At 31.9% G+C, this 25,443-nt stretch overlaps 1 protein-coding gene across 1 annotated transcript in view; it reads left to right on the top strand.

Moving 5' to 3' along the window:
• LOC105623561 (cationic amino acid transporter 2) overlaps nt 1–25,443 on the top strand; it is a 47,662-nt gene that overhangs the window by 2,135 nt on the left and 20,084 nt on the right. Inside the window, exons 2-3 of the mRNA XM_012204950.1 lie at nt 7,529–7,682; nt 15,384–15,614. Of these exons, the coding sequence (XP_012060340.1) occupies nt 7,529–7,682; nt 15,384–15,614 (385 nt within the window). The remainder of the gene's footprint in view (nt 1–7,528; nt 7,683–15,383; nt 15,615–25,443) is intronic.

Below are 25,443 nucleotides of genomic sequence, written 5' to 3'. Positions count from 1 at the left end.
TTCGTTAAGTTAAAGTAAAGTAAGTTACTATTTAATTACTTTAAGTTACGTAGTAGAGTATTACTTCTTCTAGTAGTAACTAATACTACTTAAAGTTTAAGTAAGTAGTAGTATATATATATATATATATATGTGTGTGTGTGTGTGTGTGTGTGTGTGTGTGTGTGTGTGTGTGTGTGTGTGTGTGTGTGTGTGTATATATATATAAAAACTTTGTTATACACTGAGGCGACAATACTGCACAATATATATATATTGTCGCCACAGTAATTTTGTTGCTTCGATAGCCCGTGTCCCACGTTAAAAAGAGAAAGACAACGACAAACTTACGTATATCTCCAACAATGGCTGGGAGGGTCGTTGCAAAGCTGTTACCTCTCTCAGGGTGGACCTCTCTCACGGTTCCGCTGCAGTTGCAGCGCGTATAAACTATCGCGAAGTTTCCCAATAACCGATCTACTTCTCACAGGAAAATAGCACAAGCCCGATACACATAGGCGTGTACGTACATATGTACTCATATACAGACACGAACTGCAGCTACTCTGGCTAAGATGTAAATTTTATCTAATGCGAAAGTAGCACGCGACAAGTTAGAATGGGGATAAATGGATCATTATCCAAGAGAACACAAGAAAAAGATAGCTTATTATGCAATTTTTATTGATAAATCGATTTATTTTTTTGATTCTTGAATGATCGTTTTTGTTCCGATAAGAGAAGATAAACGTCTCAGAGAAGTGACCGGACATATATTCTTATGTCCAGATATTTACACAAAACTTTATTTTTGTTTATATTATTAATTATTTCAAATGCTTCTTCAAATATAATATTATAATTTTTAATTGCAATCTTTAACAATTAAATAATAATATTCTAATACAAAAAGGATTTGAGGAGAGATTAATAATAATAAAGATTCATTTTGTTACATAATGGAAAAAACCCGCGAATTATGGAATATCTTTCAAAAGTAATAGAATTGCTTCGGATTTTATTTCTTGCATTTTACTCGTGCATATATATATTTTATTGACTCATTAGTTCACCCATCGGATTGTACGCGCTGCGAATTTTATTGGATAAACGAAGATAAACAAATTGCATCGCTCGTTTCATCATTCGCTAAATCCATCGTCTACCGCTTTTGCTGAAAGCGGTGCATGCGGCCTCAGGAATTACGAATGTAATGATGTTACACGTCCGGGACGACTATCTCGACCGATTTCCCGCGAGGGGACTTTCGGTATTTACTGCGCACACGTAATTCCAGTCCCGAACAACCATTTTCATTCGTTATTTAGCTTGCTCGCTTCGCGTAAAAGACATACAGGATTGCATAGAATCACGCAATGAAGATCAAAATCCAAATGAGAAACATCCTACGAAGAGCAATCGATTTTCGCTGCAGAAATGATGGTTTGTTACTATTATTATTCTTTTTTTCTTCAAGTAATTAATTGTGTTTTTAATTGATTCTTTTAATCTTAACTGTACCAGATAGAATGGTTTTGCTAAAGTATCTAAAAATTTAGCTCGATGCAGATCTGAAAATAATTTTGTTGATCCATCAAAATAATTATGCAAAACGCTTAAACATTAATAATAATATTGCAACATTTTAATATTCCAGTAATCAGTTTAAACGCGCTACATAATTATTTTGATGATCCAAATAAAATTATATTATATATTTAGATCTGTATCTAGTTAAATTTTTAAATACTTCAGTAGAAATATTCTTTTTATATTTAAAATATTATAATATTTTTATATTATAAAAATTACATCTAAGTTCTAAAGCATCCTATGTTTGAAGCATAGAATTCAAATAAACTTCGATTTTGCTTGATAAAGGAAGATTCAAAGTTTTTTTATGATTTAGAACTTCATGCTTAATTGTATATGTATCATTGTACCGAACCATCTAAAATTTTCACTTTAAGTCTAAATTCTCGTTGCTGTAGTCGAAAGTTAAACAAAGTTTAACAAGTTGAAATAATTCAAAACTTTGTTGAAGGTATGTAACTTTAAAGTTTGACAAGTATTTTGATGGTACGAATTCTCAACTAATCACGCTTAATATTTGCGTTTCAATTTTTTTTTCTGGAAAAAGATATGTCTACTTTTTTCTCTCGTCTAAAGTTCCAAACGTCGTTAATATTTATGATTTAATCATAATAATTGAGGATTGAATAATATCCAAGATCGAATTTAAATAACGGTGACATATTTCTCTCAGATATTTTTTTCGAAAACGCTATCAAAATTCCCGCGAGCATATAAATCAACGTTACGTTATGCATCAATGTAGCGTCGGACGAGTGCACTGGAAATAATTTACGTAGTATTTGCATTAATTCACGATATTGCAATCTTCATACTTCAAACATCGCGACAATATGTCCAACGGATCAATGCCGAATGCTCTGCGAAACACGACGTTACTAATCGCGCAAACTACATTTTCCATCATTACCACACAATTATTTCTCAATGGAAATTGACTAATTGTAATGTTATACCGCGGAGCTAGATAATTCGATTCGCTGGTTATTGGAGACCTCGCAACTTTCGCAATTACGTATGACACGTGTGATATGCGATCCCGTCTACTGAGTGCAATGTTTGTTTTTAATTTATTCTCTTTTGATTTATTAGCAGTTACAAGAAATATTATTCTCTATTTATTATGCATTGTATAAAATTACTTCTGCTGTCCTGTTTAAATTATTTTTGTGTTACAATGTAACGAACAAATTACTTTTAAACAAATAAAAACGATCTAACGCATGCGATTTTATAAATTATAATTTATAATAATAAACAAAAAGGAGCATAAAAATCCAGGCAAAGTCTTATTCGCGGATTACTTTGTTCAATCTTTATTAAATATTCTCATACCGAGGATGTCCTAATAAAGGTCAAAACCTTTAAGCGACATATTTAATAAAAATTGAATAGAGTAATATGCAAATAAGATTTTTGCGAAAGTTTTTATGCTCCTTTTTGTTTATTATTGTTTGTCTAAAAATCTATCTAATTATTATTGTATAATTTATAATTTCCCTCCTCTATTACCTTAATCTTCACTTCAATCGAAAATGAAAATCGTACAAAATAACAGATATTCTAGATAACCGAGATAAGGATTACACTTTATCTAAGTAGCTATCTAAATAGCTGAAGTTGTCGACTAAACTAGAGCTCAGAAACAGAGATCATTACTGCTCGTAATTGTTAACTGTTTGTACAAGAGACGATCGCATTTGGTACAACATCTCTAAGTCCACTTGTCGCGACCGCGTCTTGAATGATAATATGATGTACAAAGCCGCTTGCTTCTTCGCTGCCGGTTCGAGTTTCGCCGCTCGAATGACAAGATGACTGTGTATATAGTACACAACAATACGCTACAGACAATGAAGTATTTTTATTAGCCAACGACTTATCCCTATTCTATAATAGGGATGCAAATCGTAAGCCGTTAAAAATTAAGAGCGGAAACACAGAATCGTGTATAACGCATAATGCATAAAAAATGAATCAATCAAAATCATTTATTTTCTTCCTTTCCACGAAATAAAAGATTCTAATTGATTTTCTTATTTGCTATACATTATGAGTTATGTAAGAATCTGCGCTTTTGTTTTAAATCATAGTCGATTATTTTTCTTTTCGATTGTGACTGGTTAATTTCTTACGACTTACGGCTTATAACTTTATTGTAAAATAGGCATTATCATCGGAAATACGTAATATAGCGTGATAAAAGGAATCACCGAATATTCTCATTCTTTGTACTAAATGAATTTTTAACGAATAGTCGATACGTCATTGATTTTTTTTGCTGACTCGACCTGATGACTTACGTTTACTATGATAATAAGCGAACTGTTTTCGCATCGATGAAGAATCCAAAGCTTTGCAAAATATACAGAGAATTTAAATAACATTGTAGTGAAACAACGATTGTGAATAAATATCAAAAGATAATAGTTTATAATTTCCATCCTCTATTGCTCCGAGTTCTATTCTCTGTGTAAATCGCCAGATTGTGCACAATACGCAGCGATTTAATTCAATTTTATTAGTTTGATTTTTTATTTATTTAAATTACGTAATTTTACTCTTTTCATAGAACATGAAAATTTGAAAAGAAATAATAACAAGTTAAAATAAACAAATATCAAAACAAAGGAAAAAAATTCTTTAAATGAATACTAGATTTAAAATACTAGATTTATTTTGAGAGAGAGAGAGAGAGAGAGAAAGAGAGCAAAATAATTATTCTATAATTCAAAAAACCTAAAAAGAAAATATATTATTTTAAAATATATTAAATATATTAAATATATTTATGTATAATTAATAATCTTTATTAATTTACATTGATAATCTTAATTGTGATCTGATACATTGCATTTGATTTCTGTTACTTATTATATGTATAGTAATAAAAGGATATGTTCATTGTCAAATTACAATTCAAATAATATATATTTCAATCCAGCAAAATTATTAAAATTATTTTATGCAATACCAAAACAAGTCTACGAGGTTTTAAATATATATTCTTGATTAACACTTCTTCATGTGATTTTAACATTAAGCTTATAAGGTGCATTATTTTTTAATATTTTACTTTAATTTTTTTACAACCTTAATATATAATTACATTGTTTCTTTAATATTTTAAATACTTACAATTAATTGAAAATTTTACGCGTTACTCATATCATCATGAATAGTGAGATATTTTCGGATCGAAACTTTGTTAAGCGGGAGACAGGATGTTCGAACAAAAAAATAAATATATTAAATAAATATAATAATAGCAATTTATTTTTCAAAATAATGTTATTATTTATATTTATCAGTTTAAATTATCTGTTTAAGGAAGATGAAATCCTTAAGAAATGTATAAAATTCGTGTCAATTAAAACCATCAAAATTAATTAATTTATTGATATCGCATTTAAAATATAAACTCAAAGTTGAATTTTTCTACTGCCTACACTTCGTTCGTTACACAAAAACTCATTCAACTACTGTATTACTTTCTCTGAAAGCAGTAATATACTTCTATATGATTTTACAATTTGGAAAAATTTATAAAATATTTTTCGGCAGTATTTTGCAATATTTTGTTCGCAATATAATCGGTACATTTCGTTTTTTTTTATTGGATGTATTTATTGGAATAGTGAACAAGCATTCCGAAACCGAGTTTGTCCCTCCAAAATCGAGACCTCACATCGGTCATATTAATCATCATGGGTGACATGGCAGTAAAATGTTAAAATTCATTTGACGGTAAAGAATATTTCATGTGATTTTCTGTTATAAAGCATTAAATATTATAAAGCATTAAAAATTTAAGTTTGTTATTATTTGCTTTTATTAAATGTATTTGTTTTTATCAAATATCTTGTTGAGTAAAATAAGTTGGTTGATGTAGTTCTTGGTTCTTGGCACTCGTTTTGCTGTGTACGCAAAATCGCTATTCCACCACTTATGCAATCGCGAGTACTTGAGTAAGCGGATAGGCATCGTTATCATGACATTATTCTTCGAGAATCTTCAAATACGAGAAACTATTAAATCCGCGTGACTAGCTAACTCTAATTCACAGACATATTAAGGCGACGATTAATTATAAAATGGATACATTCAATTTAAACATTCGATTACACAAAATAGATAAATCCGATCTATCTATTTTACTTATTCGACTTATCATTCGACTTATTTGACTTGAACATTCGAGACATTTCTGAATTATAAACACTGAGAAAAAAATTATTCGTTTGATTAAATTAATTTAATTCATTTTGTTGGAGAATATATGTATTTAAATCAAATATATTATATTTGACTTAAATATATACATTTTCCAAAAGAAATAAAGACGAACTAAATTAATTTAGTCAAATGAACAATTTTTTTTGTCAGCATAAAAGAGTACCATTTAGAGTCGGACAAGATTCGCACTATAAAGTAATGTTAAGTAACACTACGCGTGCCCACCAGGAATAACTCTTCACGATTACTTTATTTTTATCCGTGCCAAGCATTTTAGAAACTCCAATAGCCGGTGTGAGAAAGAATCTCCCCCGAAGGGCTTTGCGTTATTAATAACTATCGGAGGCGAGTTGCAAAAATGGCACTGACATTCTAGAAAGAAGTCGACTAGAAGCCTCAATTGTATCTACTCTAACTTCAAAGATGCATATGGTTGCAGAACGCCGCAGAAAGATCCCCATCGTATCTATTTGTAAAATGGCAATAACACGACATCACGTTCCTTGCTCTTTTCTGTCTCTGATTGCTGCATCATTTACTGTATCGTTACGTATTTAAACTGACGTTACGATTAAAGATAATGGTTGTGCGATATCAAACATCTTTCCACGACAATTCACTGATTTTTAAAGAAGGACATGACCTGGACAAAATAAAGTATAGGAATTTGCAGGTATATAAAATAAAAAACGATGTTCCAAACAATTTATTTAGGTCAATTATTTTGATTGTAAAGAAAAACAATTTCGATGTAATACTAAAATAAATCACTCTCCGGAATTATTTTTTATTTAGGTTAATTGTTTCGGATAAAATAACGAATAATATATTTCTATCTCTACTATCTCTAGCCTGTGAAAATAGATTAACGTGTTGCAAAGTGCAATTTAATGTTAACGTAATTGAAATAAATATTTGTTTCAAAAAGTATTCCTTAAAGGGATTTTTTTAGCGTATAGATGAGATAAGAATCTTATATTTACAAAAAACATAAGGAAGTGGCTTCCTTCGATTTGGCTTAAGATAAGCTTTTAATTTGTAGTCCAAATTAAAATAAAGAGCATGTAATAAAAAGTACATGTCTCTTATTTATCTAGACTACAATATATTAAATTAAAGAAAATAGACGGTAGGCTCGTTAATTTGCAAAAATATTATATAAAAACAATCAAAATCGAACAATTAGGTGTTAACTTTTAATACATTAACTTTTAATATTTAAAATTTTAATATTTAAAATCATAAAATACAGACATCTCCACGACTTTTATATCATATTATTGAATTGATAGTCTAGTTTTAATATAACTTTTTACATTCAAATATTATTTTTTTAATTTGTAAAAACTTGCATTATTATTATTTTTTTCTTATTATTAATTTTTCTTATTATTAACTTATGAATTGATAGAGACTCTGTATCGAATTGAAACATTTTCATTTTTGTATATAATTTTAAGTATTTAGTAGATTTTAAGTATATGATTTTAAGTATTATAAAAGTTAATGCATTAATTTAACATTCAAAACATAAAAGCTCATCAAAATTAAAGAAAAGGGTAATTTTCTTTATTAAAAATCGTGTAAATGGTAGATAAATTCTTCCTGACATTATTGGAATATTAGTCATATGGTTTAATTTCATTAACAAATTTTGTCTGCTCTATTATTATTTAAACATACAGCTTTTCTACATTTTCAAAACGATTACTGTTTGTAGAAGTGCCTGACGACTCTGGACCTGACGTCTTTAGGAGTTGGCTCCTGCGTCGGGACAGGGATGTACCTTGTCGCAGGAATGGTGGCGCGCAGCGTTGCCGGACCTGGTGTCGTCTTCTCATTCATTATCGCAGCCATTGCTTCCATTTTTTCCGGTAAGTATCATATTTTTTCTAAAAAGGAATAAGAAAAAGAAGAATTGCTTTCTTCTCGAGAATCATTAGGCGAGATAGCACGATAACAAGAGCACCGTATTGATTATAATGTTGCTATACATTTTTGCTATACATACCCATAAAATGCCATGCATTCGTGTTCATTTCAAACGACTTACACAGAAAAAATTGTTTTGCTAAAGTATCTAAACATTTAGCTAGATACAGATCTGAAAATAATTTTGTTGGATCAAAATATAATCTTGTTTAATCAAAATAATTATGTAGAACGCTTGAACGTTGATGGCATTTACTACGTTCAGAAAAAAATTAATCAGTTAGCGTTTGGTGATTCTCAAGGTGATTCTTTAATATGATTGGTTTTTCTTTTAGTTCTTTGCTGGATCTAAGTATAGGAATCAATCATGTTAAAGAATCACGTACTAAGCTCTAACTGATTAGTTTTCTCTGAACGCAGCCAATGTTGCAAACAGTTTTAATGTTATAATTTTATTAGAATTAGAATTTTAATATAATTTTAATGTTATAATAATCAGTTTAAACGGTCTACATATTTATTACATAATTATTTTGATGATCAAAGCAAAATTATTTTTATCTAGCAAAATTTTTAGATATTTCAGCCATTCTTTCCTTGAATTTATATCGTCTAACACTAATATTAGATGGATTTATTGATCAAGATCGATTGCGTTGCCTAAACATATTCAACATCGCGAATTTTATCGTTCGACATTGTCTAAGATCAGGTCGATGACTTTTTCACATCAAAGTTGCTCCTCAAAGTTGCGATCGTAATCGCAGGTTGCGCCTTCCTCATATGATCCTACCGTGATTCTACCGCGTTATTACGCGATACTTGCACACGTATATACATGTATTCGTACGGGGCGCCGACTTTGCATGGTCCACGCGAGCGGAATACGAAAGTAGGGATTTATTTTTGCTGTGATTCACAATCTCGTCGAAGAAACGCGAGAGAAGGAATAAGAACGAGGGTGGAAGTGGCCTTTAACCGTTGGCGCTAGGATTTCCGACTATTTTTAAGGACGATCAATTTAACGATGGACAAGCACGTGTATGTCGATCATATTATGTGGGTGTGATGTCAATGCTTCGACGAGGGCGGTTCGACGAGGACGATTGCGAATAATATTTCTGACTAGACACGATGATGTATGAGTCGTATGACAGTTGCGAATAAGTAAATGTTTGATCGGAAGATCAAACATTATCCGAGTACATACGTCTGAATATTTATCTAATTCTCATGTATGAACGGAAAGAATGGTTTTGCTGAACTATCTAAAAATTTAGCTAAGTACAGATCTGAAAATTATACTGTTTTAGATCATCAAAATAATTATATAGGATGTTTAAATTGGTTGCTAGAATGTTAAAATTTTTTGCAACATGTTGAAAGGTTCTACTAACTATTTTGATAATCCAATAAAATTATTTTCAGATCTGTATCTAGCTAAGTTTTTAGATAAATTTCAGCAAAACCATTCTTTCAACATACCATTCCGGGTATATATTTTCGCCTTCTTCACTCACAATCAGTTTTGACATAAAATTGTAATTAAATAACATATGAACGCATACACCTGCAAGTTATAATGATAATTGAAATCTTACTTACCCTCGAGCAGTCAAACTATCTGAAAGATGCATAAATGAAACGTTTGCATGCTAAACACTAAATCATTGCTACATACAGCTCATGTGATCAAGCGACAAGAGAGCTACTCGCGAGGTAAATTCCTTTATAAAATATGCATTACATATCTTGCATGATTGCTGTTGTAAAACGAGGTGATGGTTCTTTTGGAAGATTTCCTTGCTGAGACAATTTCAGCAGCGCGATAAGTCAGGCATCTTTCTCGCTCGCAGTAAACTCGAAAGAATTTATAGTCCACGATGTGGCCGCAGATAAGAAGCTTATTCTACAAAAATATGGATTTCGGTGGCGGTATATATGATACGGAAAATTTTTCCGCAATCAATGTATGTAGACGTATTATGTATGAATTTGTCGACTCCACAATGCCATGAGCAGATTCAAATTACGTAATTAAAAAAAAAGCGTAATTTTGCAGAATCGTGTAAATATCTTTAATGTTCAATATCATTGAAGAGACTTCACGAGAATCGAATTGAAGTAAAAGAAATCACATATTTCGTAAATAATTTGAGTAGGGGAGAATACATAGAAAGGATGATTTTACTGAAATATCAACTAGATATAGATTTGATAATAATTTTGTCGGATTGAAATAATTATACAGAACACTCAAACTAGTTGGAATGTCAAAACTTTTTGCAGCATTGCTTAAAATTGCTATATAATTATTTAGATAGTTCAACAAAATGATTTCCTGTAGATATTTAGTTAAATTTATAGATAATTCAACAAAATCGTTCTTTTCATAAGGTGTGAATGTGATCGATATTATTGCAGTAATAATTATATATATATATATATATTATATATTGGAGTAATAATAATCTCTGATTTCACATACTCAGTGATAATCATATATTTTTACAATGTAACACAATGTGTTACAATGTAACACATGTAACAACCCAAGAATGCACACGCTATTTAAAATAAGTTACATTGTAATAATCATTGCATGTTTTCTATGTTTTTTATTTATAGGAGAGTGGAGCAACTGCGAATACTAAGAGAAAAATTAATTGAAGCCAATAATTATTTATCAATTACAGAAGACTTTATTTAAAGGTTATTTGGCTTCAAACTGTAATAATTAATATTTATATATTTATAATTTATATTATTAATACATATTATAATTTTAAACAGAAAGATGAAACTCGTTTGACATTGCTCCTGTGTGCGGCTGATGATCCAAAAGATAAAAGTTTTGTATTTTAAATTAATTAATAAAAATAGTTTATATTGATAATATATGAATTAATTATTGTATTTAAAGTCAAATAACTGGAATATCTCCTTTGAAAAAAGATTTCTACAATTGTTAATTAATCGTCAATTTTGTTTAACTTTTCCTTTAAATGTTTGTAGTTTCCGCAGTGGATGATTTAATTCTCTGCCAGCCAAATTTTGAACTGGATTTTGAAATCAATATTTTGATTGTAAATTCTGGTAGATCAATTTTAATCTGTAAAAAATATAATAAATAAAATGCAATTCGACTTTTACAATAATAAAAATTCATTGTTAAAATTTTCAAATGTGAAAAAATTTTTCAGATTTGTATGTACTGTTCAAATTAATATGAAAATCTATTAAAACTTAATGATCTGAGTTGCTGAAAGATGCAAAATTTTATATGACCAACAGAAAGTTAGAAATTATTTACAATTACAATTACAGTTACATAAATACAGTTATAGTATATCATATTCATATACTACAATTGTTTTTTTCTTTTACAATATTTTAATATATAGAATATTTTAATATATAAAATCTTCCTTTTATTCTTGCGTAGAAACTTTTTTAGAAATCGGACACCAGCGGGACAATTAAAAACCATGTCCGGAGTTGACGCGTTGTTACGCGAATAGTTTACTTTAACTATATACAAGAGATACTTTACATTTACTTTGCAGGTACTGTTACAGGCGTAAGTGCTGCATTGCGACATGTTAGTTTATCGTTACAAGTACTTTAACGTTCGACACCGAGCTCCGTTCGTCATATCGATAACATCTCGCTGATTCGATTGTCCCAAATATCGATATCGTGTGACTCGTGCAAAGCAATCGCGGAAAATATCAAACGAAATTTACGATTCATCGTGCGATACGAAGCTCTAAACGTACCATCGCGTGTCGTGGTCGTAAACTATCCCGTGCGTGTTGCAGCTTGCAGACGCAATGTTCGTCCGGCTGCAAAATTTCGAGCATGGCTTCTACTGATATGGAGGCGATGAATGGACCGAACGTGTCTCAATCAGTCTTGTTTTGCTCGTGCCTGTTTCGCCGATTCCTTTATCGTCTGTAATTTCGCTGCGGTTTGCATCCTCGTGATGCAATCAGTTATACTATTCGTCGCTTTGTTGAATCGCGTCAGTATTGCGTTTGTATGAAAAGAGCGAGAAAGATATCATTCTGATACTTATAGATAAAATTTCTTTTAACTTTGCAGAAAGACCGATTAATTCAAATTTATTTTTAATCGATGCCATTACCTTACAAAAAGATTAAAAAATAATAAAGGAAAAATATATAGATAAATTTCTCGATTTCTATAAGTTAAGGAATAGAGAGGTTTAATTACATTATAAATGTTCGTATTTCTAATTAACATTATAATTGAATATACATGTAAATAAATTTTTTATAATTATCATTGTTCTACCGTAATCTCTTATATAGAAAGGTATCAATTATCAAATATATCCCTTACAAAAATTTAATACTGGCCAATTTAATATTAGAAGACAGTAATTATTTATTTTAAATGTTAAAAGCATTGTCGTTTAGTATTTCTAATATTCCAAATAAGTAATTAATTAGTTTTTCAATAATAAATCGAAATATTAAATTGATCAGTATTAAATTTCTGTATACTGAAAAAAAATGATATTGTATCAACAGCATTATTGAAAATAATCTTGTTTATTTAACAACAATTAATGAATCAAATAAAATTCCATTAAGTCAACAGCATTTGTTTCATTAATAGTGTATTGCGCGCGTGTGTGTGACTCACAACATTATTTTTAATTAAAATAGTACTATTGATATGACATAATTTTTTTTAAGTAAAATTAAGATGTTAAATGGAAAGCACATGCGAAAAAGAAATGCGTTATATCTCGATCCGTTATCTCGTGGCCGTTTTCGGTAATTATCGATTTAATAGAATAATGCTGAATTAATGCGGATATTCAGAGATCGATGCAGCGTGCGAATTAATAATAGTAGGATTAAAGCTAGGACACGGTGAATCGCGGCGTGTTTAATTAATTCGTTGTGTTGCTAATAGGAGAATGTTGCTATAAAGATGCCCCTCGGTGGATACGTAGTATAACAATCATTGACGTTATCGTAATCTCGGAATTATTGGAGGCAACGCATCGTGCATCCTATATTGGCTTAATCAGAAGCGAAGTACTCAAATTAAAGGCAGTCTAACGTGATCTCGTACAGTTTGCGATTTTCAAACTTTCTTTCTCAACAAACTTAGCTCTTAAATGCTTCACTATGAAAATAGTACACTGTAATGTATACATCCAATTCAATTTGATTGCTTATAACTTTTATAAAAAAAATATATTGTAAAAAAATTTTTTTAATTGAAACACCAGGGACATAATAATATCAAGTGAATGTATTTTTATTAACTTTTATAGAATATAGTGTCATATTTTGAAACATAAGGAAATAATAAACTAAAACACTAGGAAATAATAAATTATAACAAATTTTACTCAAGGAAAAATTGTAAGATTTTAAAAATAGAGCTCTGTTCTCTTAGATTTGTAAAAGATTAGTAAAAAAATATAAATTACTAGTATAAAAAAGTTATAAGCAATTGGCAAAGTATTGAAAATGCATTAGAAAAAAGTTGAGTATCGAAAGATGTTTAAGAGTTATTAATCATATTTGTCTTTCTATATTTTTCGTTAAGTTCTCGTTTAACTACTATAATAAACATTCGAAAAGATAAGATTTCTCTTTCAATGTATGTCGTACATACACGTGATAGGCTTTACACTTCTCGTTCGATAACCGCGAAAGTAGAGTCAAGACTTTTGCTTCCGCGAAGTTTCGTGCCGTCTTTTCTTTTCTTAGACTTGGCAGCACATTTTGTAATACCACGCGACATAAATGTCGAGTTTAGCATCAATGGAGAGTAGATTCTTTAACATTGTCGCTGGCTGACTTCGTCGATATATAAATAGAAGTGATAGCGAGAGCGGTTGATGTCAAAGGTAACTTTGTCGTTCCACGTGGACGCGAAATCAGGACATGAGGCAGTAATTCTACAGAACAAATTCTGTTTTGCGTAATACTATATTAAACACATATGAGTGAAAAAGGTCATATTCGGTGAAGACGGTTCTTCGTACTTAATAATAAGTACCTTTTATTTAGTGGCAAGTCGACAAAATGTCACTCTATCTTATTTTGCATTCCATGTATAACAAAAACAGAATATTTGTGTTGACTTGTGCATTAAATAGAAGGCACCTAGTACTTACCTAATACTTCTTGTAAATTTATATAATTTTCAATTTAAGTCAACTATGTTAAGCCAATTATTTATTGGCTTTAGAACACAGTTTTAATTCGAAGCTATACATTTTTTCAATTTTATAAATTACACGCCGATTTGAACTTGATTAAATTGACAAGCAATTTAATGTTATTGCTGCAAATAAGCATCTTAGGAAGTTAATAATTTGATGCAAATAAGCATCCCAAAAACTGTAAATAATTTATTGCGAAAAATATTACATATGGGGTTTAAATCCCCCAGCCGGGATTTGAACCCGGATCTCTTGTATTTCGTGCAGGCGTCTTCCTAATTCAACCGCCGGGGCTATTAATATCGTTGAACTGGACAGACAACATCCGTCTCTAACGATTCTGAAAAGATTATGTAAGCGGATTATAGCATTTATGTTAGCGTGCCAGTTGAGCACAGGGGACTGTCTTGCGATGTAATTTCACGTTGAAAGGTTGAATCGCTTTAATCAGTCGATTACGGAAGCACGATGATAGTCGGTAGTGAATATTCTGCCACAATGTGCAAGCGCACAATTCGTTTAGCAATAAGAAAAAACAAATAAATCCAGAGTAACAAAATTATCATGTAGCCACTGTGAAAGTTTGTGAAATCTTTAATTGATCGCTATATTTTCGAATCGCAATTTTTTTCATGGAAAAAAAAATCCGACGAACTAAATCGACGCGTAGCTTGCAAAACTGAAAAAATGTAAATTCTATGAATATTATTAAGCATTAAGATCCATTTTAATCAAAAATAGAATTCTTTCTTTTATTTGATTTATTTTTAATTTTCACTTATAATTGTTTATTTAAACTTTGAAAAATTACTTTCTCTAATTATTAGTTATTGCGACAATCTCCACATAAGTCGATCAAATTGATAAGACATTCATCTCGGAAAGTCAGGAGTTTTGGATTCAAACTCTGGCTAAGGTAATATTTTTCGTAATAAATTTTTTGCAATATTTTAAGGTGCTTGTTAATGAATTGATTAATATAATTTATTTTATTATATATTATTTCCAACTTTAATTCATGATTGCGTTTTAAGTAAATCGCCGTGTAATTTATAGAAATTGAAAAAATGTATTTGTAAAAATCTACATACGAATATTATTAAGATTTAGTTCAGAAAAATAGAATTATTTTTTTCTCTTACTTCATCCGTCTCATTACTAAATCCGTCCAACATTTGCTTATATTTTTTATCTTTCTACTCTAGTTTATCGCCAAACTATGGTATTCGTCCGTGCGTGAATGATGTGCATTGCTCATATTCGCGAAATTCGCCAGCAAAATTTTCACATATTTTCCGATCTTGCATTTTATTCATTCGACGTATTTAACGCGTGGATTTAGGTGCCATTTTTGAATAATTTCCTCTTTCCTTTTCCGCATACTCGTTCTTCGTGACTGAATATCTTTTCTTCTTCCGTGTGATTACAGGGGCGTGTTACGCCGAGTTTGGAGTACGAGTGCCTCATACGACCGGCAGCGCTTATATGTACAGTTACGTGACAGTAGGCGAATTAATAGCATTCATTATTGGATGGAACATGGTGCTGGAGTACCTTATAGGTACGAGTGCGTGTGCGTGCGCCCTTAGCGCCTGCCTGGATGCGTTGGCGAACGGTGCTATTTCCGGGGCGATAGCCAACAGCGTTGGCACCATACTCGGTGAGTATTGACTTCGCTGCTCACACATGCAAACGATCAATTACTCCAAAACAAACAAATTTAAATGGCAAATTTTACTGGGAGAAGAAATTAGATCTTTGAACGCAGTAAGTTAACGTAGACTATAACTCAATGAACAGAATATCGAAAATCGACGCATAACAGACAATTTTAAGATATCTTTCAGAATTCTTTATGAAATATCTTATGCGTCAGTTTTTAGACATTCTGCTCATTGAGAATCATTAGTTATTTTTAATATTTTACGAAATATTTCACATATTTTGTTATATATTTATAATATTATTTTTGGAATATATATCCATGAAACGTCTCTGTTGAGTAATTTATATTTTTAATATGTAAAATCTATGTTAAATTAAACATAACATTCGGACATATAATTTTTGAAACGTCTTATATCTATGAGTTCACCTTGGTCTTATTCTTCGCGCGTCAGTGAGCCTTAAAGTTTCCAGTCGCTCGTAAAATCGTGAAACGAGTCATAGTCACCAGCGTCGTCGTTGGGAGCGACGTTGTAGAAATTTACGAGCAGACTTCCGTTCCTTCTTACCGAGAGTTTAGCGACGTGATTCCTTTGTCCCTAGTTCGATCACGAAACGCTCTCTACTGCGTTTTTTCGCGATAAAGTGACGACAAGAGAGATCGATGATTTGACAGATGCATCGCGTGCGAACTACATGCGTTGCTTATGTTCACAGAATTCGCCAACAAAATTTTTATGTATTTACTGATCAGTAAAATTGTCAGAAAAAGAAAAGAAAAAGGAATTCTAGCAATAGAAATAAAAAGATATATAAAATAAAATAATTTTTTCACATCATAATAGAAATAAAAAAATATATAAAATATCATAATCTTTTCGGATAAAGAGATTATTCTTTAATTTCTGAGTTTCAAATTTTTACTCGACGAAAGCCACATGTAGATCCCTAAGTAATTAAAATCGACTTTTATGTCTCTTAACTTCTTCGCGAATAAAGCGAATGAATAATGGGGTTTCCCCATTAATCTCATCGATTTCATGTTAGATAATTAGTGACGATAAGCTCGAACGAAAAACTACTCGACAAACAAAATATATACCTCGTATGTTTCTAGATGGCGACATTGCTGAGATTGTTAATTCAAAAAAAATCGTCACGCTCAACCGAGTCTAATCCAATTTTCTAAAGCGAATTAATTTACTGAACAAGCTTTTCGTCGACGTGTAAAAAGGGTAGAACGCATGACGGCAACCTGTATGCCACGTTTTTCCTTGTTGACCGACGTTTATATACGAAGCGTTCGAGTCGACCTTAATTTTAGTGACAGATTTTTTTTTTAGTAAATTTGAAGTTCTTTTTACAAATAATTTAAATGAAAGCGAATCTTTCTCGTAAATTTTTAATACTAAATTTATTGATAATTGAATTACAAAAATAAAATTTTGGATATCTCAGCGAATAATAAAATCTCAATAACATTATTTAATTATATTATATTTGAACATATGTTGCAATTTGATTTGATTAAGGAAGGATCGAAAAATCTATTAATAAGATTAAGAGGTTGAGGGTTTCGAGACGTGTTCCGAAAGGGAAGGACTTCGGGATTCATCTATTAATTTATGACACGCGTAGCCACAGGCGAAACGGATCGATCGTGCATATGAGCGCAAATTGTAGACCAGCTAATTCACGTCATGTGCCCGTTTTATGAATATTCAGCGATGCTTGGTAGCGACATTAAGCCAATATTCTCTAAAGTGAACGTCGATGTTTGAGGAAGATATAATGGAAAAACGTCGCAAATTAGTTATGATGCTGCTAGCAAATAAATGCATTATTGTGCTACAAAAACAATAGAATAATTAGAAAATTCATCTAATGACAAAAAAACATTTTTACATACAAAATTATAATTAGCATAATATTCTTTCGTTTTGTAAGGACAGGGGAAAAAAGTATTTACGTCATTACTCCGTGGCATACATACCATGGCCGTTCCAATAAATATCACATCACATCCAATAAATGTTGTATGTTATGAGTTTGGCGTTTGCCAACATTTTTTCGAGAACCTTTCCCAAACATGAATGTAATAAGATTAACGTTGCTGTAAGAACTAATAATGTTGCAGAAGACTTTTCTTCCGATCGTTCCCAGAAGCTATAGAGTTCTCTGCGCTTCAATTCCTCCGGAATTTCTTGACGTCTGAATCTTTTTGTGCAGCATTGTTAGAGAGTAGCCCGACGTTACTCTCGTCCAAAGCGAGTGATTCAAGAGCGACGTGAGTGATTTCTCATGTTACGACGTTTTCTGCTTGAATCAACCTCTTTCCGTCAGTCAATTTTCGGAGTAATTCACGGGGGATATCTTTCCCGTGCTTTCGTTCCCGCCAATTTTTGTATTCTTGAGACGAAACATATCTTTTTCTATCGATTTTATCATTGTTGTATTGATCGATATCCATTATTTTTCTGACAAGATAAGCCGTGACGTTGCGTGGACTGTAAATTTTATCGCGTGTTGCTCGTATTCAGTTCGATTGTAACAACTTGTAAACCTGTGTAATTAAATACAGATATCCCTCGCTGGAGCTCAATAATAATTAATATAATATAAATTCAGTATTATTGAGTCTAATTAATTGCCTGCATAGCAGATCCATCAAAATAAAACAATGTTTCGTCAATTTCTGTTTCTCATGATTAATGAATATCGATTAATGTTAGATATTATTTGTTTTCATTATATTCGTAATCGGTATTAATAGAATACTATAACACCGAACGTAATATTATCCACGTTATGATGCTTTTATGTAACACGTTGCGTCTATGACAATAAATAGTAAACTGAAACTTTTGAGAGCTTTCGTAATAAAAGTAACGTTAAACAAAAAAGTTTAGTATATTAAATTACAGATACTTGCGGCGATTATATTATTATCATTAATTAACTGTCCATCTTGCATTTCTAAGAAAAAGAAGAGTTTAATTAAATACGGCTCTCGCGATATTGCACTTTTTCTCTACCTCGACGACATATTTCCCATGCAATCAAAAAAGTTCCATGTAAGAATGAACTTTTATGGTATTAACGCACGTAATGTTATGAAAATACCGCGCGTCTCATAAATTTCGTTCGCATTTCAGAAACTCATAAGAATAAGGCGAGCAAGCTTCATCGTCTTTTTAATACACGCGACATGCGAAAAATGTTAACTCTGACACCGTTTGTAAATTCCATTGGCGCTTTTACGTTTCAAGGGAGAAAATGCTCTTTCAGAATTTGATATTATTAGATGTATGGAAGTACAGTTGAATATACCCGATTAAGTTACGTATCTAACACGCATGCCTTTCCTCTCAAAATGCAAAGAAAGAAAGTTATCGCAAATTTGAAAAATTATCGAAAATATCTGTTTAGCTTGAAAAGTAATATTATACTTTTGGATAAAAATTGCAAACATTCAAATTGCTTGGGAAACTCGATAAACTATCTATAAAGTGGATTTATGTCCGCAGTATCAATATTGAAAATTAATGTTGTTATGAAGAATGTATTTATTGAAGATACTTTGAAGGATATTAGGAAAAGATGATTATATAATGACTAACATTTTACTTGTCTAATGTCCCGGAAGCTGAAATTATTAATGGTTCGGTGTACAAAGGGGTTAGTTCCCTTTACCAAACTTCTTTACACAGACGTGTAAAGCGACAGCGAGGAAAGTTTCACTTGCGCCAGTGGAGGAACAGCGGATGCGTCACGACGGCGGCAAGTGGCCGCAAAACCGGTCAACCTTAATTAACTTTTTCTCGCTCGTTGTGTAGACATTTGCATGAGTTGCAGCTTGGCCAGCTGTTACGCTTGCAACGCGCATGAGAGCTTGTAATTGTTCACGCGCGAGCCAAATTGCGTCGCGATATTTGATGTCGAGAGTCGGTCAAATTAATTTTGAAAATATTTTTGGAACGATGAAAATTCAGCGAAATATTCGATGAAACCAATATGGGCGAAACGATGTAATTCGTGAAATAATTCGATTGAAATAAAACAATAAATTCGCGCATCACTCCAGAATTGGTCGTTTTTATTACCTAAATAATCATAAAAATTCGAAAGAAAGAATCGTCTATATCGTATGGATATTGAAGGTTCTTCCTAATCTTCTATATAAATCTTTTCTAGATATCTTCAGAAGTTTTTCCCAGTCCTTTGTATTAATACGATAAGGTTTAATTTCTTTTCGACTTTTCTCTCCTTCATCAACTCTCATATCAAGTTTCGGAAACGTCGGTGTCGAATATATATCTTTCAAAGTTCATCCAAATCCGCTAATTCTCATTTCGTCAATCCTGTGAAATTCTAATCCGCTGATAATCCCCTCGGATGTTTACCAAACACGTGTAATTTGTTAATTCGCACGTTCCGTGCGTAACTTACGCAGATATCTCGGCTTCACGCGTTTTGCGGTTGGTATGCACGTAAAGGGAAATCTGGGTGGTAGGGGACAGAGCTGGAGAAACGCCGGGCGAACGGGAGGAGGGAGAGGGTTAAAACGGATGGAGTTGTGGTGGAGGAGAGTTTGAGGGGTTGGAAAGCTGAGCGGCGTGCGGAGGAGAGAGGACAAAAGCATGAGGGGGTACGAGAGGGGCGCTTGCGCGGATGAGACTAGGTCTGGCACCTGTGGACCTCATCGATCCGAACCGGTTTGCGAACCACACGCTTCAACGCTTTTTAACCTGTCCACCTGGACGCCGCGCGCCGTAGCCAACCCTTTCTGTTCTCTCCGTGTCATCTTTGTATTTTCGTAGTCTATCTGCCATCGAGTTTTTCGAGAGGAGAGTTTAATCCTTGAGATCGTTTCTTAATCCGAGCGTTCGTCTTATTTGCTAGATTAGCAAGATAGCACTTCGATCTTTTTAATTCTGTAGCGCTTCTCGATACATATATCAGCAATTTCCGTTTCAAATTTAACGGAACGATGTGTAACTGAATTAATGAATCTTAAATAAATACCTACTGAATTTTAAGCAAAAAATAATGTTTTTGAGAGTTAGTATTATTGTAATGTACAATGTATATTTTTGCGGAAAGAAATGGGAAATTTATAGTCACACATGTTCTTTTTAAAATAGGGAAAACCGAGGTTCGATGGCACAAGAGACATATTCCGTTTATGTATTTATGGCGAAAGAAACGGAAAAAAATTACCACAAAATATCTCTTTTATAACATAGATTCTTTCTTCTAAATTTTATTCAAACTAAACAAATATTATAATAAAAAAGAGACAAATCTGATTTAAGAGAAGGCAAGTAAATTTTTTATGAACGTTTCAAAATTTCATATTGATGTTCTTCAACTTGAAAGAGTAAATCTATACATATATCTTGCTTATTTTCGATTTTTTATCTCTACAATTTTCTACTTGTTATCGATGTAAAAATCCCTTTTCAATTTCTGCATCTCTCTCATCATGCTATTATTACATTTATTTTGTTGTCTCATTTTAATGTGTTGTTATACTTAATACGCTTCAAAATGTCATCCGTACTTTGTATAGTATATTATAATTATGAGATTAACTCATACAACACTATCTTAAAGAATGTCCAAAGGACATCATGAATGTCTACATTATAAGGATGTTTTCAAGATGTCGCTCGGAAAACTGTGTTCTATGAGACTTTTTAAATGAAGATACTTGAAATATTATTTTGATTTCACTTCTTTTTTTATAGCATTTTATATTTGGTTTTTTCTGCAAAATATATTTGACATTTTTCTAATGTCTTTTCCAGTAGATATAAGAAAGATAGATGTAAGAAATGAAGAATCAGAGATGTCACTATTATAGAATTTGAAAATAAAAAAGTCTGCACTACCGATTTTGATCAAGTTTAGCCTTCGGTTTAGAATTCCCTTAACTTGACCTGTTACTGCTCATGCATGAGAAATATGTAACATTTAGTTACAACTTAGTTCTAACAAAATGTTTTATATTTAATATTTCTATATTTTAAGTAAATATTTACTTCTCTCTCTCTCTCTCTCTCTCTCTCGCTCTCTCTCTCTCTTTCTCTCTCTCTCTAAATGTAAACATATATTTATTTGATACAAAAATTAATTTATAATTTAACTATCATTTATTGAGTAAATACTTATTTGCTGTAAGTAAATGTGTATTATTCAAAGAAATATGTATTAAAATTTAGTAATTTTTCTTTCAGTGTAGAGAAATCAGAAAAGTTCGCTTTTAGTATAGTTTAAACAGAATGATTAATTATTCAAAAAATCAATTGCCAAAATTGTGAAAACTGTGTCAACGATCCTCGGTCTCTCTTAAAATTTTTGTTTAATTTCTTATCTTCTTTTCTCGTCAATATTATATCTTTTCGAGAATAGTCTACGGGAGAACGGAAGCCTCGCAGGAGATGTGACACGGCTCGCAAACGACATTGCCTCGTAAAATTATTCCTGACACTGTTCTCACGATAGTTAACCGGCAGTTAGAGGGAATACTTAATCAGAACTCCAGCTTCAGCGCGGCTTATACCCGACGGCGTCGTTGTAGATAACGATATCATTGAACTTATCCAATAATGCGGTGCTCATGCGAAGAGTGTTACAGTTACTGGAGCACGTTTATTCCTATGTGACAGTTTAGAAAAAGCGTATGAGAGATATAGAAAGAGAGAGAGAGAGAGAGAGAGAGAGAGAGAGAGAGAGAGGAAGATTGTGTTTACTTACTTTAATTATACTTCACACTTCTCGATATTATCGCGATTTGTGGAAACGAGAAAATCAACAGCAGACTCAAGGCTCAAGAGAGATGCATAGAAAATGTTTTCTCGAAAGACAATTCCTAAGAGAACAAGCTCCCTCGTCAAGTTTGACGATACAATGCATCTTCTCTTATGTGCACTGTTATCGATTGTTATGTCTTCGGACGCGAGCAAAGCCGTTCGATATCGAGGCCGACATGCAGGCATGCACTCCATTTCGTGGAGATAAATCCCAAAGCTTGCGATCTCGTCTATATATATTACATTTATGTTCGTGATCGGCATTCTATACGCGGATTTCCTAACATTACCTTCGCATCTTCTGAGACGACATTATCCTTGGAAAGTTTCTTCGTTATGGGATTATGTTTGATCCATGGAATTAAATACTAGTGTAACAATAGTCGTGACGGAGGCGTCTCCGTAATTGAGATTTCATTGTCAAGTACAATTGCATCGAATGGCGATACTCGAATCGACTCGTTTTATGATGATCGACTTTCCGTATAATTTTCCTAAGCTTTGAAGTCTTGCTGTAAGAGATCCATCTTACATGATATTGATATCTGATTTTCTTTTAAGTTCTAGAAATTAGAACTCTGTTGGACTTTCAAAGCTTATTCCGTCACAAATTGCACATTTCAATCTTTTCGAGCAGAGGATTTCTGTTCAAAAGGATTTAAGAGTCAATAGAAAACGAGAGTGAAAGTAATTACACTTGAACGATGTGTTGATAGTTGCAATAATTTTTAAATTATAAGCAATTAAAATTGATCATTTGCAAGCTTCCGTTTCTATACATATAGGGACGCATTTAACTTTAATGAAAGATAAATATTTGTTTTATATATTTAGTTTATTGTACGTTTTTAAAGTACAATTAATAATAATAAACACTTAATTATTTGGAATAAATGTCATACCATATTTTAAGGATTAGGATTTCAGTACTTGATCATTTCGTATTTACATCGCGAAATTCACCGAGTTAATTATCGTTAAAATTTGTATTTACGTTTATCTATACCTGTGTTTAATCGCGGTCTTTCAACCGGTAATGCATTTTGCACATCATTCGACGATTGTATTTGCATATAAACGTACGCGTCCGTCAACATAGAGATCGAGCGGGTCGCTTGAGTGATCAAAACCGTTTGATTCGGTCGAAAATTGCCTCTTTCGTTTGCGCGTGTAGCCTGTGCATTGACGCTGCAAAGGAAATGAATCAGCAACAGGACTGGCGAATCGAGGTCATACCAATGCATCTGATTCTTTACGTTGCTTGCTATAGAATAGTGCAGCGCGGATTTTTTATCTCGCAATTCGAGAACTTTAGAAGCCTATAGGATTACCACCAAACTGGAAATCAGAGAAATCAAGGAAATGTTAAGAAAACGATCAAAATCAGAGAAAAGACAAGGAATTTTGCAAAATTTTCTAGAAAATTAAAATTCTTCATTTTTAAAGGTTTTGATACATCATACTTGCGTAGTTTTGAAATATTACACTCTAAAAGATATCAATGTGGATTTATTATCCCTGGTGTGAATTTAATACCCAAGTGTCTATGTAATTCTTACTGAGTTGATATTAATATTAACACCAATGTGATGTGAATTTTAAATTTTTGGTGTTTTATATCGACACCACCAATGGAATGAATTTAAAATTCATGGTGTTAAATCGACATTGGTGTCAATATTGACACAGTGAGAATTACATAGACATCACCTGAGTGTTAAATTCACACTAGGAGTGTTAAATCCACGTTGATATTGTTTTTAGAATGGCATCACTATTTTTTATAGTGTACTAACTTGACAATTAAATGCAAGCAGTGTCAGCAACATTAATAATAATTTACATTACTATGTTAAATTGCTCTTTTAACAAAATATTTAACGGTTTCGAAATCAGAACGAAGATACAAAAAATTTTGAAGTATTATTGAAAGTTAGGGAAAATCATGTCTGAAAATCAGGAAAAAGTTATGAAATTTTAGGACGAGGAATTTGTAGCAACTCTGAAGAGCCGCTACGGAGTAGGGCAAATTAATCAGCCATCTCTCAAGTTTTTTTTTTAAAAAGTCTCTCGAGCAGATTGTTTTCTTTCGTTTTAAATAATATGGCAATCTTTATTCATCACGATGCGAAGTGCATATCTTCTTCTAGCTTCTGACGCAATTTATGTCTTTTCTTTTATAAACACGATAACACTATCACCACAACTCACCGCAAAAAGTAGACAAAGGCTACCGATGTAAGTTAGTTAGGAAATTTATTCTGTACTCCGAATATGTACCGAAAATTCATTCATTTCACAGCATGAATTTCTATAGATCATCTTTTATTTGATTTTTCTACAGAATCGAGTTTTTCGGTCCGATACTTGAATGAAAGCAGCGAGCTTCTTGGAAAAATCGCTGCTTTTTCTCTAGCTCATGAATCGTCGGATTATCTCCGCATGAATTACATCGGTTCTCCACTTGTTGAAGAATTTCCGCCTCGGGAATTTCTTCTACGTTTGGCTGTCACAGGAACGTCGTGCTCGAGCGAAGCATAGAGGAGGAGATCCGAGTAATTTAACGAATAAGAATCTCGAGCATTTACTTTTTTTTCATTGTTAGCGAGTACAACGGTTTTTACCATTCGAACATATCGATCGTTCGCTGATACATTACTTAATTCTCGGTTGAAAGTTTCTCCGCACACATGTTTCTCGTAACGAAATGTCGATAGAATTAACGACCTGTTAATTCAATTCTGTTGACTCCGCGAATCTTATTAAGAGTAAAGAATTGAATGATGTTCTAAAATAGGTAGAAAAAATCTACATGAAAAAACTTTAATGTGAAAAAGCTCTAATTAAATTGGCACATTCGACATATTATCGACGTAAAGTATATATATATATATATATATATATATATATATAGTATAGAAAGTAATGTCGTTTTATTCTATCTACGAGAAACGACCACGTATTTTACTTACTACCTATATATATATATATATATATATATATAGTGTA

This window comes from Atta cephalotes (assembly GCF_000143395.1).
Source record: "Atta cephalotes unplaced genomic scaffold scaffold00059, whole genome shotgun sequence".
In the NCBI taxonomy this organism is placed as follows: domain Eukaryota; kingdom Metazoa; phylum Arthropoda; class Insecta; order Hymenoptera; family Formicidae; genus Atta; species Atta cephalotes.
Note: the sequence above shows the minus strand (reverse complement) of the source record. Positions and strands in the feature narration are given on the sequence as shown.